The 13,531-nt window shown below is 47.6% G+C and overlaps 1 protein-coding gene across 1 annotated transcript in view; it reads right to left on the minus strand.

Annotated features, from left to right (window-relative positions):
* The window catches only part of LOC307070823 (signal-induced proliferation-associated 1-like protein 2), an 86,165-nt gene that overhangs the window by 26,544 nt on the left and 46,090 nt on the right, over window positions 1-13,531 (minus strand). The window contains exons 9-10 of the mRNA XM_079729495.1: window positions 7,190-7,464; window positions 73-330 (exon numbers count right to left, since the gene is read on the minus strand). Coding sequence (XP_079585621.1) covers window positions 73-330; window positions 7,190-7,464 — 533 coding nt within the window. The remainder of the gene's footprint in view (window positions 1-72; window positions 331-7,189; window positions 7,465-13,531) is intronic.

Raw genomic sequence — 13,531 nt, forward strand, 5'->3', positions numbered from 1 at the left:
GTCGAGGTAAAGGTTGCAGTCGTCGTAGCAGCGGCGGTAAGAGAACGTCTGGCGTGCCGAGGCTGACCCTACCTGGACCCGTCCGGCAGCTTCCGGTCGAAGGAGGTGCTCCGGGGGATGGCGTTGGCCTGGTGCTGCTGGAGGATCTGCTGGCACTGCAGGCGGTCTGGGCCCTGGGTGGGGGAGCTCCGGGACAGGGCCTGGCCCGACGGGCCCGGCACGCGGTGCCACGTGGTGTTCCTCCGGAAGGGCGTCTTGTACTCGCAGGGAGTGCCCTCGCTGTCCACCTTGTACTCCACCATGGGGATGCGGTACAGCTCGGAGCAGCCCCTGTGGTGGGGGGGGGGGGGGGGGGGGGGAAACAAGGGGTGAGGGAAAGGGGGAGGCAGGGTGAGAAGGTAAAAGGTTCCCGGAACACTCTGGCCGTCGACATGTGAGACTGTTTCGGCATCGGGAATCTCGGTCGGGGAAATGTAACCACATATTTTGATGTTTTTTGTGTGCCTGATGTTTGATGGGTTTTGATGTTCGTCTGCTTTGTTGTGCGAGACCGATCTTCACAGGGTTCATTGAACCGAACTTCAGCTACGGCTTTTTGCGGAGTTCAATTCCCCTTGATGGGATGTGGAGCGCTTCTTCAAGGGTTTGCCGGCTATGATATATTTGTTGTGGTATATTTATCAAAAAGACTATTCTATTCTGTGTGGATGTGAAAGCACTTAATTAAATGAACGGCATCATGAATATCTACCTTCTAACCAATGAGTGGATTCTCGCAAGGGCACGCATGCACTCTGGGTGACTCACGCACTTGTCACAGATCGGTGTGCTGATGCGCGTACGCCGTCACGCGTGAGCGAGGGGACGCACGCAGGCATGAACAAAAATGGCTTACAGCGCGCATCAGAGATGCTTAAACAGCGGCTAATGCTCCGCTACAGCGGCGGAGCCTGTAATCTGCAGCTTGACACTTAACCCCGATGCGAGGCCGATCCCCTCCGCCAGGCAACATCAACCCACCGGATGCGTGCGTGCGTGCGTTCTCCGGCCATCTCCATCCCATTACCGTTAACAACACACACGCACCGCCGCTGCCGGCCCCAGAAGGACCCCCAGCGCTATTTCATGCAACATTAAACCCTGACTTGAGGCGAGTGTGAGGCGACCGTGGGGGGGGTGGGGTGCATGTTTAGAAATGGGGGTATGGGTGGAGCAGTGGCATGGCTGTGAGAGGGAGGAGGGGTGCGGTGGGCCGGGTCATGGCAGGGGGTGGTGGTGGGTGATTCAGCGTTAAACATCCTGGGTGTTCTGCTCGCTCTCCTGAACCATCTTGAGCGTGACCCCTATGATTACTCTAAATGACCCCCCCCCCCCCCCCCCCCCCTCCTCCCCAAACCCATTCCACCACCACCACCACCACCACCACGCCCACCTTCCAACATGACATCCTCACTACCCCAGATCCACTGCAGCGGTGGTGGGGTCTGGGGCCCGGGACAGGGAAGGGGGAGGGTGCCCTTGTATATGCTCTGTGGTCGTACGTGTACACACTGGGGTTTGTGTGGGGCGGACCGGTGGATTGAAAAAGGGCTGTGGTTGCAGGGGGACGCTAATCCCTTCCCGGAGAGGCACTCTATCATCAGCAGGGAGACCGGCAGCTGAGCTCTTTTTTTATTTTACTGCCGGCCCCTCGGTCGGGAACACACTGGGGGTGGACAGCCCCATCGCCCTGCCACTCTGTCTCTCCCTCTACTTCGCCTTGCTCGACAGCATTTGGTCCATGTCAAGGCCGTGCCAAGCTCATCCATGATGGAGGCATGTCATATTGTTCCCTTTTGCATGCTTCACATCTCAGCACTTTCATTAATACTGTATGGATGCGCCGTGCACTGCTGGCTTTATGTATGCAGCCCAGAGGGTAATGAACGGGTATTAAACCAGCACGGAACTCTTGTGGTAATGCAGGTCATGGCCCTTTTAGGTGCTGTGTTCGAGTGCTACCGATGCAATGAGTGCTGGATGTAGATTTAATGTAGGGTGAAAAGTGGAGCTCAACTATTATAAGCTTATTTGAATTCCCTTACCACATTTTGGAACTTGTACGGCTCCCAAAAGACAAAGGTGTTTGTAAGGTGTAGATTGTTGGTCAATGACCTTTTCTGCAGAGCTGTTGAAGTCGGTTAATACCAAGATTAGCTGGATGTGTTGCTCCCGGAGGCCAGACTGCCATGTGCATTTAGTCTCTGAGTTCAGGCTAAACACAACACACAGCTTGTCAGTGAAGGAGATGCCAGCTGCCATCCCCTATTGTGGTGCACTCTGCTTTAGAATGTGTGCGTACAGAAAAGCTAATGCCTGGCTAGTTATGATCAACATGATCCAGTTGTTCAAGGTCTGTTCGGAGTGGAAAAATTTGGCCTGTGATCCTTTACATGTAATGTATAGCAGCACAGAGGCACCATGCGCATAAATCATGGAAGAAGAACTCATGCAGAGAGTAAATGAGTGTTTGGGCAGCACTTAAATCAGAGCCGTGAGCTAGCACAGCATAACCAAGGACTTATTTTAAGATAGCATGAGAGAACCAAGCACTAGCTGTAAACTACCACTGTCCTACCAAGGACTAGCTTTCAGCAAGTGAGTTAGAGTCAAGCACTAGCTGGTCAACTACAACTGTCAAGGACTAGCTTTCAACTATTGAAATAGAATCAAGCAATGACTGCAAGCTATCTCTATGGAACCAAGGACTAGCTTTCAGCTAGCGAGGTAGAACCAAGCAATAGCTGTTAACTACCACTTTCAAACCAAATCCTAGCTTTAAGCTAGCATGGCAGAACCAAGCACCAGCTTTTAACTACCACTACCAAGCTAGCAGTTGTTGCTTGAGTTGTCTTGAGAGACGTCTGCTAGCAGACCATCAGGGGGGTGGGAAGACAGGAGAGGTCAAAAGAGCGGGAGAGGATTTACAGGCTGTCTGCCTTCACTGGAGCCGAGAACAACGGCCTCGATCTGAAGGTTCAATTTGAAGGCGTTGGACACGATAACCAGGCTTTCCATCCGCCATGTGGGGATAGACAAACACTGACAAGCACCGGTTAACCTGGATGATTCAATATGGGAAGGATGCATCTTCAAAGACACCATGTTTATAGAGTTTATAAGAGCTATCACTAATGATTTAGCTGGTTGATAGAATTACACACAGAAAGATGTTACTTTAGTCGGGGGCTCGTAACGAATTACAATGGAGTAAGTGTTAAAATGACCCAAGGACCTTAGACCGAGATCTGTCATTTGAATGTGGATGCTTGTTAGGGAAAAGCCTGCCAACAATCGAATCAATTCCCACAGTCAGAGCCCACGCCACAGCAAAGAGGCCAACCGTTTTCGACCCATATTCAAGAGATACAAAAATGAAAATCACTGCCTTCACTGACTTTGAGTTTCTTGAAGGAAATCTCTGTTCTGCTTTTTTTCAAGCCATTGCCTGGGAAGTAAGAATTGTAGCCAACTTGATGGCGATATTCAAATCCACAACGAAAACCATGATGCTTACAAGTGATGATCAATCATTTTTGATTTAAATTCCACAGCTTATACTCAGCACAGCACCTATGCACTGTGGTTTAACTTTGGGAACCAGGCCAAGGATACAGGGCAAGGTTAGACGTCCCTGTGAACCCAATATGATGATAAAGTGTTTCCCTTAAAAAGTGGTGGAAAAACAAGAAGAGTAAGTAAGTAATGAAGGAAGAGCATTGGCTAAATGGCATCTGTTTTCTGAATTAAAGAGCCATTTGTTTAGCGCGCATTATTAATGCACACTCCCATTAGTTTGCTCCAAAGCTAACATGTTGTACTTGATGAAAGAAAAAGCCTCTGGTGTTGCACCGGGGTTAGAACCACATCCTGGCTCCAGTGTAAATAGAAGCAGTGCTAGGTAAGGCTAATATTAGAGCTATCTCTTGTTCATCTATAAACCAACCAGAGCCTCCGGGCTTTCACATCTTTCCTGTTCCTGCTAATTAAGAAATATAAAGAATTATAACACGAACACACTGAGCCATGAGGGATGCAAATTTCTCTGCGGCTGACTTTGAATGAGAAAACTACCAGAGTAACACTCTTCTTAATCTTGGAACAACTGTAGAAAAGAAAAATCAATTAATAACCAAATGAAGCCTGGTTAAAAATAAGGACGACCGCATAATAATGTTTTCTGGGGGCCTGATGAAAACATTTCTCCTTGTCCGGGCTCAGACAGACTAGAGCCGTGCGGGTCCATTGTCTGGAGAACACAAGTCTCAGGGGTCCATTGTTACGTGACTGTCTCCATATCTCCATGGCCAAGATGGACCATCGCCACCCAGCCAGCCCCTAAGCCCCCCTCCACCCCCCGAGCTGAATTCCTTTCCCCTGAGATAATACTGGAGGAACTGGAGCGCTCATTGTTGCCTGCAACACTTTGTGCGACCCGACAACTCAGATCCTACGCCAAATGCACTTGAGACCCCTCAGGATTCCCTCCCTGACCCCCGACCTCCTAATATTCTGAAATGACGGGAGGGTATTCATAAGAAAAACTGAAGAAATAAAGTGTTAAACACCTGTCCTCTATCCCCTGACGGTAACCACTTATATTTACATTAAAATGTACGGCATTTAGCAGGCGCTTTTATCCAAAACGACTTACAATAAGTACATTTGTCAGAAGAGAGAGAAACAATATATTGCTGTCGGTACAGTTAGGATATTTATAGAAACAAATGCCAAGCATTAACAATCGGTAGGCTAACCCATTCCTCGTACACAACAAAGACAGCTAGGATAATAGGCTATTTGTACTATTTTTAAGTGCAAGGACGTACAACATACAATAAGTGCGTACATTAAGTGCACAGACGTACAACATACTATTAGTGCGTAACAGGGTTGTTGGGGGGTTAAGAGGGGGTGCTATGCAGAGTCCAGGTGAACTCAACTCAAAAGTGAGTCTTTTTTGCACTTGTGCCCTTTGCAAGGGAGACAATGTCTGGGTGTAAGTGTAGCTCGTCTGTGTTGTGGTCTGAGATGGCCTACCACCGTTGCTAACGCCTGCTGATCTGCAGCCCACATCTGTTGGCCGGTGTCACCCACAGGGTCAGCTTAGCCCGTTACAGCCCCATGGAAAAGAGCGCTGTGGACGTATAGGATAACTTATAAAAGGAGTCTCTTGTGTGCCTGTGGTGGTATGTGGCATGACCTAGCGATTCTTGAGAGCATCTTTCATTGGCCGTGGGAGAGGTGGCTTACTCCCTCAAGGAATTTGTTTGTCTATGACCTGGGACATGGATACTTTCGGTTGACACCGATCAAGCAAGCGACCTCTCGTGCGTGATTACCGAGTGTGTGCCATTGCGCATTGTTGCGCATTGCATTACGGGAAGATGATGAAACCTGGTCGTTTCAGAGAGGATTGCTGATGGTTTGGCTGTACATGTTAGTCATGTTAGTCGAACCGTCTGGGGCGCAGCAATGCCTTGGCTCGCCCCGCTGTGCCAAACCACAAAGGATAAGCAGACGCACAGCAACATATAGGGTGGGGTATCCACTGGGTTCGGCTCGGCTGTCGGTACATACCATGCAGGGTTCATGCCTCGATACATCGTTTCAAATGAATAGTTAGCAGTTAACATTTATAACTGCGAGGCTGAGTTAATACTTCAATGCATAATTTCAAATTAACAGTTGAAATTATGCCAGGTGGTGGATTCATACCTCCATACATAAATTAACATGAACATTTTATTGTATTTTTCATTTATTTTTTAAGTGTTTTTCCCGACAAGAGCAGAAATCTCCTTCACATGTATCCCGTCTGCCGGGAACGTGCCAGACTGAGATGCGACATTGACACGTTTCCAAGGCTTGCCAGGCCCATCGCAGACAAAACAAGCAGATGTGCGGCAACAATTAGCATTTCACACATTTGAGCCCATTAAAAAAAGACAAACAGCCCACAAAAACGCTCTCATGCGTGCCGCTCTATTTGGATCAAAAGGAAGAGCGGTTCTTTCTTCACCACAAGTAGCAGAAAAAAAAAACCAAGGAGGCAAAAAGGCTTCCTGCTGTATCCAATAGGAGCAGAATGGAAGATAAGACGAAGGGGAAGATGAAGAAGGGGTGAAAAAAAAACGTGAGCTGTCAGAAAACGACTGAATTGATGCTGGACTCATCATTAGTGAGATGCGCTGCCTTTCCATGTCAGCCAGTCCCATCACACTGACAGCATCTCTCTCTCTCTCTGTCCCTCCCTCTCTCACTCTCTCTCTCTCTCTCTCGCTGTCTGTCCCTCCCTCTCTCTCTCTCTCTCTCTCTCTCTCTCTCTGTCCCTCCCTCTCTCTCTCTCTGTCCCTCCCTCTCTCTCCCTCTCTCTCTCTCTCTCCCTCTCTCTCTCTCTCCCTCCCCCCTCTCTCTCCTCTCTCTCTCCCTCCCTCTCCCTCTCTCTGTCTCTCTCTGTCTCTCTCTCTCTCTCTCTCTCTCTCTCTCTCTCTCTATCTCTGTACAGTACTATCAGTACAAAAGATCCATCCCTCCAGAGAAATTAAAGAGCTCCTAATGAGAGCAATATGCTTAAACAAAAAAAGAAAGTGGTATGTAAGCATTTCTCAACGCTAATCCCCCGACACGCAGGAAAAGATTTCCTAAATTTGCTGCGTCTTACATTCCCTTATCAGTATGACCTTTTTTTGTCAGAAGGAAATTCCCCCTAAAACATCAAGATCATTTCTACAATGTTTACAAAATTACTACCGAATACGACATGTTTATTGACTGTCAGACAAAGACAGGGGGACTAGAATAGTCCATATTTAACACATTCCATGGTCCAGAATGTTCCACAAAAGACCCAAGGAGATGAGTTAAATGGTAAATGGACTTAATTTATACAGCGCTTATTTAACCAGTGGCCACTCAAAGCGCTGCACAGTATTGCGCAATATTCACCCATTCATGCACACGTTCACACACCGACGGCGGAGTCAACCATGCAAGGCGACAGCCAGCTCGTCGGGAGCAGTTAGGGCGAGGTGCTTTGCTCAGGGACACCTTGACACTCTAGCTAGGTGGAGCCGGGGATCGAACCAGCAAACTTCCGGTTAGCAGCCTACCCGCTCTACCCTTCTGAGCCACATGCCGCCGTGGTTACCTGCGTGGGGTGCCGTCCTCGTGGGGCTGGATGATGACCACCTTGACGGTGATGGAGGTGCGCAGGAGATCGATCATCTGCTCGTGGGTGAGTGTGGCGACGGCCACCTTGCAGATCTCCACCAGCCGGCTCCCCTGCCGCAGCCCGGCCTTCCAGGCGAAGCCGAAGGGCTCCACGTCGGCCACTATGCCCTCGAAGTTCACGTGGAAGCCCAGCTGGCCCAGGCCGTTGCGCCGCAGGATGATCTCTGAGGTCTCACAGCCTCTGGTGGTGATCTGGAACAATGACGACAGATTGCTTTACTGGGTCGCAAGCCGCAATAAAGCAGCACTAACGTTCCGCAAAAGACTCACTCGTTAAGAGTTCACCTAGCCTCTGCATAACCTCCCCACTTACCCCCCCCCCCCCCCCCCCCCCCCCCCCCCCCCCCCCCCCCCCCCCCCCTCACCCACCCACCCACACCCCTCTTACACGCTTATTTTACGCTTTTTATTTTGTAAGTCCCGGCACTTAATGTACGCACTTATAGTATGTTGTACATGCTTTGCACTCAAAAATAGTACTGAGCATTGTGTAGCGTCTTATCCTAGTTTGCTTTCTTGTATACGGGGAATGGGTTAACCTAGTAATTGTTAGTGCTTGGCACTTGTTTCTGTGAAAATCCTTACTGTACCGACAGCGGTACAGCATATATATATTCTCTTTCTTCTGACAAATGTACTCATTGTAAGTCGCTTTGGATAAAAGCGGCTGTTAAATGCCCTTAATGTAAATGCAAATTTAAAGCTCATGAGGAATAAGATAGGAAGAAAACACCAACGGCATGTATTTGATGTGAGTACGTTAAGCCAAGGAATTCTCACCTGTGGTACAAAGTATGTTTGTTTTAGAATTGACAGTGCATTACACCCACAAACCCCGCCCCACACTCCCATAGTCCCTTACATCCACGCGCAGACACAAGCAAACAAATAGCAGGGAATTAAGGTGATCCAAGCACAGCAGAAACTCTATCCTCAGGCACGGCTGAATTAGGTGTCTTTGTTTTGCTAATCCAAACCCTTTTTAGTAAAAAGGGTGCATCCTCGAAGCAACAGCTTAGGCTGAGAGGAGCCTATTGACAACTAAATAACCCACAAGCACTGTTCAAATCCAAGCGTCAATCTTAATGACACGTCACATGTTTACAGCAATCGGGAGCTTTGGCTCCCAGGCACAATCTGGAGCCACTAATCCTGCAGCCTATCAGGTGGCAGTTCACTTTGCTATGAAGATCCAATGGATTAAACCACCCCCTGTCTCCTGAAGTGGCCGTCGTTATAGCCATATTTCTCCGGCTTTCTTCACTGAAAACCTTTCAATGAAACCCGTTCTCCAGCGACGTCAACGATCACATTGAAGCGCCCCATCAGATCAGCCTTGGGTCAACCCCCGGTTGACCGATTTCATTTGCCCCGAAGTGGCAGCTGGTGTCAGGGACACATTAGCTCAGCGTCTGGCCTGTCAACACGTCAGCAGCCTCTCACACCGCGAGAAACCTGAGCCAGCCGGAGCGAGGGAGGCCCTCATCGAATACGCCTCAAGAAACGTCTATTTCCTCCAACCTGCAGGCAAACAAACCGCCATTCCCACTGACCCCCGTACCTTTTAGTCCGTAGGCTGAGAGCATAGGCTAAACATGCTTGACTTCAGCGCTAAGATGCATAAGATTTCACGGGTTTCAGTAAACGATGAGTTATTCATGATCTATCTCACAAGTAAGGGTAATGCGTCAGTTGGTTACGGAGTCATGCTGATTACTATTCGTTTTTAAAATAATTTCTCGAGTGTACCAAACCAGGCCTAATAGCATGCATGGAGGGTAGTTTTTAGTCATTGAAAAGAAAAAAAAGAGGATTTATTAAAGTACCCCTCCAAATTAAAAGCCCTTTTCAGGCCCTCATAATCAACTGATCAAAGCAAAAGGAGCACTAGGGGAGAGATGAGCGACTATCTCAATTATGACCCAGGATAAAACATGCAGGGCTAGAGGAGTATTGTTGACGTGCTGGAGGGCGGGGGGGAGAGGGGCTAGGGGCGGACTGGCCAGGGAATTAGGAAGACAATCTTTGCGGCTGAATACCATACGGCCATGCAGGAATCAAACTGCTCTTTGTCGGGGATTCATTAGGTCTAAATAATGGCTTTCTAAATGTCATCATTCCATCTCTTCGTTCTGTCCGTCTCGGGAATTGATGGGTCTGGGTTCTCATCAGAGCAGAACGCATCGTGGTGAACAGGCCTCTCGTTGTCTCCGGCCCCTAGTGTATTCGCAGCTTCTGAAGTAGTTATGATAATGGGACTAGCGTGATGTCCATCAGCGTGTTCGCTATACGTCTCGACGCCAGAGAGGAGAGCATTGTAAAGTCCAGTCCTACCGATTGGTTGCAGGGGAACAGTGAAACAACCTGTGGCACAATAGTAACACAACCAGCCATAAACTCAAAATCAATGCTTCGCCTGAATATATACATACATGTACATGGGGCACTCCAGTGGCTCACCGTGTAGAGCACGTACCATTAAAGGCACAATCCTGATCGCAGCGACCCAGGTTCGATTACTGGCCATGGTGCTTTGCTTCATACACCAAAGCTGCCAATTTTGAAATTCAAACAAAGGCTAAATAGCCTTCTCAGTGGGCACTGCTGTCTGTGAGGTGCGTAAGAACTAGTTATGACCTTGTTCCGTCCTTGGCAGCCATCTGACACCTCACAAAGAGAGGATCTGTTTCTACTTACACTAAGTGAAGACGTCCTCTAAAATGTACTGAGCCACGCTCATTTCCAAGGCCTAGACCCTGTAATAACATTGATTTACAATTTAATAAATCGCAAAGCCAATTCCCATCGCCATTATGCACATTAAACACGCGCAGAGAGCAGTTTTTCTGGGAAAAAAACGAACCAAAAATCGAAGATGGAAGAAAAAACAACACACGTTATTTTATAGCGGAATAAAAATGTTATACTGTGTTTAATATATTGGTAAAATAACGTTCTAATGATGTTATACTGTGTTGCCGCGTAACAACGTTACACAGAGTAAATTCTGACAACAGAGAGATTGGTTTTAGTGGAGGGGCACAACACAGTTATTATCTGCAATAACTGAATTTATGGCTCGCTATACGCGGGCCACATTAAAACTGGCAGCCATTCCTCTCGACAAAGACCCGCTACGCTTGGGCGGTGGTGCGCTTGTAATCCTGATGGTGTACGATGGAGGAGGAAGTCATGTTCACACAGGAGGAAACAATGCGCACCGCTTTAAAAGGGAATTAACCAAATGGGGACAAACAAAACAAGACTGAATTAAGAACAACAAAAACCCTTCGCTGCTGTGAGCTCATTATTTATTTTAAGAGCCGGGTGAGGTTAGACCCGTTTACAAGTTTTACAGAGGAAAAATGTTCTCGTATCTCTGTTCTAAATAAAGACTAAAACGCACTATAATAATAATTAAAAGTCATAATTATACAATGAATTAAATTTATTTAAAATTGATGAATTACGTTTTTAAACTACATAATTACGTATTGGTTGTATAGCTCGCAACAAGTAGCCTCTGACTATTACAGACGAAATGAAATGACTTGGAAACAAGGTCAAAGAACCATAGCTAGTATGGTGGGTAATGCAGGGCGAATACGAACCCATTCATTGACATGTGTTTGCTTGACTTAGAAAACACACCTCACTTAACTCGACACCACAGCACAGGCTAATGCTCAGATGAGCTAATTCCCCATTAGCCTCGGATAGAGTGGACCCAGCACGTCAGCAGCAGGTCCTGCTGCGGTGAGTAGGGTGGTCATCCATTGCACCCTGGGGAGATCGCTGGACGTTATCACAGAGCTTTTAGCTGTGCCCCCCCACAACGGCCTGCTCCGTATGTCAGGAGTGGACAATCTGTTCACGTTCTGCCCACCCCCGCGGTTCAGATTACATCACAGGCCTGCGGAGAGAACGCCGTGCGATGAAACCTGAGCGCGGCCAACCCCCCCAGGGACGTAAGGAAGCAAAGGCACCTCTGGGGCCCTCGCTGCTCCACGGCTCCTCCACGAACCAAGAGACAGGCGCTCTTATTCATGCTTAACGGTCATTCATGGTTCAACAGCTTTATAGATTGGGGGCTGTTTAATTTGCATCATGCACCCCCTCCACATGAGTGCACTTGATGTGTATGGGGATCAGCATGGCCAACGAGGGACTGATATGATTTGGCTAACCGTAAACTTCCCGCAATGTCCTATTCTGTCCGTCTTCATGCAGATCCTTAGTGACATGTGAGTCCCCTTAAGGTTTTGGTATGCTAAATGCTCTCACAGCTCACTGTGTGATTATGAGCTAGCATGGGCTGCTGCGAGACTGTTGATGTTTTTGTATAAATACATGCTACTATGACACTAGCTATTACTGACTAACTATTCATAAATCAAATATGAAGTGGGTATATTATGCTGCACAGAAATGTGATGAGAAAAGTGTTTCATATCTGCCCTACATTGGCAAAGAATTTGTCGAGAAGTTGCATAGTTCATACTCAATTTAGCCTAGTATACATGTTTTATAAATGTATACAAAATAGAATAGAAGAAGAGTGCAGATACAAGATCTTGCAAGTCACATTTCCTGCCTCAGAGAGCCATATACGTGTGTGGGTGTATCAAGGCTAGATCAATTATGTACACACACTCAACTGATATAATCGGCCACAAAGCGGGCCACAGTGGTGTACAGACGAACAGAGCAGCTCCTTGTGGGAGTGAAGGAGTGAAGCTGGAAACGCAGTTCAGAGTTCCTCTATACTCGGTCTGGCAGACCCAAAAAACTCTGCATGCTTCACTTTCCCCGGCTTCAAAACTGGGTTAGGGCAGAATGTTCTGTCCTGTGTTGTTTTCCCAGACTACCTGCAGCCAGACAGACATCCAGCCACGTGAGGCAGGGCTAGACAATCACATCATCCCTAATCTTGCACTCCATTAAATGAGTCACCTGGCAGAGGGTTGCATCAGCTATGGTCAAGACCCTAAAAAACCCACTCTGGGGTTTTCATACTGCTTTATGCTAATGACGCTAGGTAGCATCTGCAAAGGGACGACCTAAGCCCCAGTGTGTGCGTGCCAACGTTGGTCTGATGTGATGAGCCAAAAGCCCCACCACAGGAGAGTGGTAATCCTCAATGGACTCCGTGAATCAGGCTTCACCTCACAGGCAGAGGATACCTCAGATGGCCCCGGCCAAACCAACAAGTACCCACTGAAAACACTCTGGCACGACCGCAAGTACGAGCCAGGCCACATCGGCGCAAAGCATTAGCCAATTAGAATGGAGGAGGAAGACGTTTTATGACTGACAGGATACCGTTTATATCAACCTAGATTAATTCATTCAACAGGGACGCAATTGCAAAGTGTGGGAAAGTGTAATATTTTTGATATGTGCTCTTTTTCCAGTAAAAAACCCAAAACCACCAGAATAATAAATAAGGCTTAAAGCTCATTGCTATAAACCCATTGGATTATTTAAAATGTCCTACACCGCTTAGGCCACGCTGGTAAACGACTCAATCATCCAAAACCCGTTGGATTATTTGAGTTAATATGAAAGCACACACAGGAAGTGTGCGGTGGGTCACATGACACTCATGCCCTCCAGAAGTTGGCTTGGCTTGTGCCAGGCCCTGACTATGTAGATGTTTACACCCTTTCTTCCTGTTTAAGTGGAGCTTTGTGTTAGCAAATGTCCAGGAGGTGTGACTCTGTTATGGATTAATCCCCCACTGGGATCGTCCTACCCCTAAGATACTCGTTAAAGGACGCTGGCCACGTGCTCCACCTATGCCCCCTGATCCTGTAGATGTTTGTGGAGAAGTGGTCGGAGGATGCATGCTAATTCTCTACTCTATCACAAACAGCCACTGGTGTCTTAAGTTATTTCCAACTGCCAATGTGGAATTAGCTTCAAATCCCCCCAAAAAACGTTTTACGTTTCAAACTTTTTGGATATGAAAGGTTAACCTAGGATCATTTTCATAGCTGTAGATTGCATGATTATGGCTTAATAATACATCACACATGCAAAAGCGAAGTAATTATTTCTGTTCTGACAGTTTCCTTTGAAAACCTCCTAGAGCAGCAGAAATCCACTGGTATTGCTACTCACTTAAAAATGTAACTGAACTCAGACGTTGTCTAAAACTGAAGTCTAAATGAACCGAACGAGGGGGGGGGGGGCTCCAAAGGGACAACAGAGCAGTGTGTTTCTGCAGATAAAGTTAATCTTGTTAGTCAACCCAAAC

This window comes from Pollachius pollachius (genome assembly GCF_949987615.1).
Source record: "Pollachius pollachius genome assembly, chromosome: 2".
NCBI classification, from domain to species: Eukaryota; Metazoa; Chordata; class Actinopteri; order Gadiformes; family Gadidae; genus Pollachius; species Pollachius pollachius.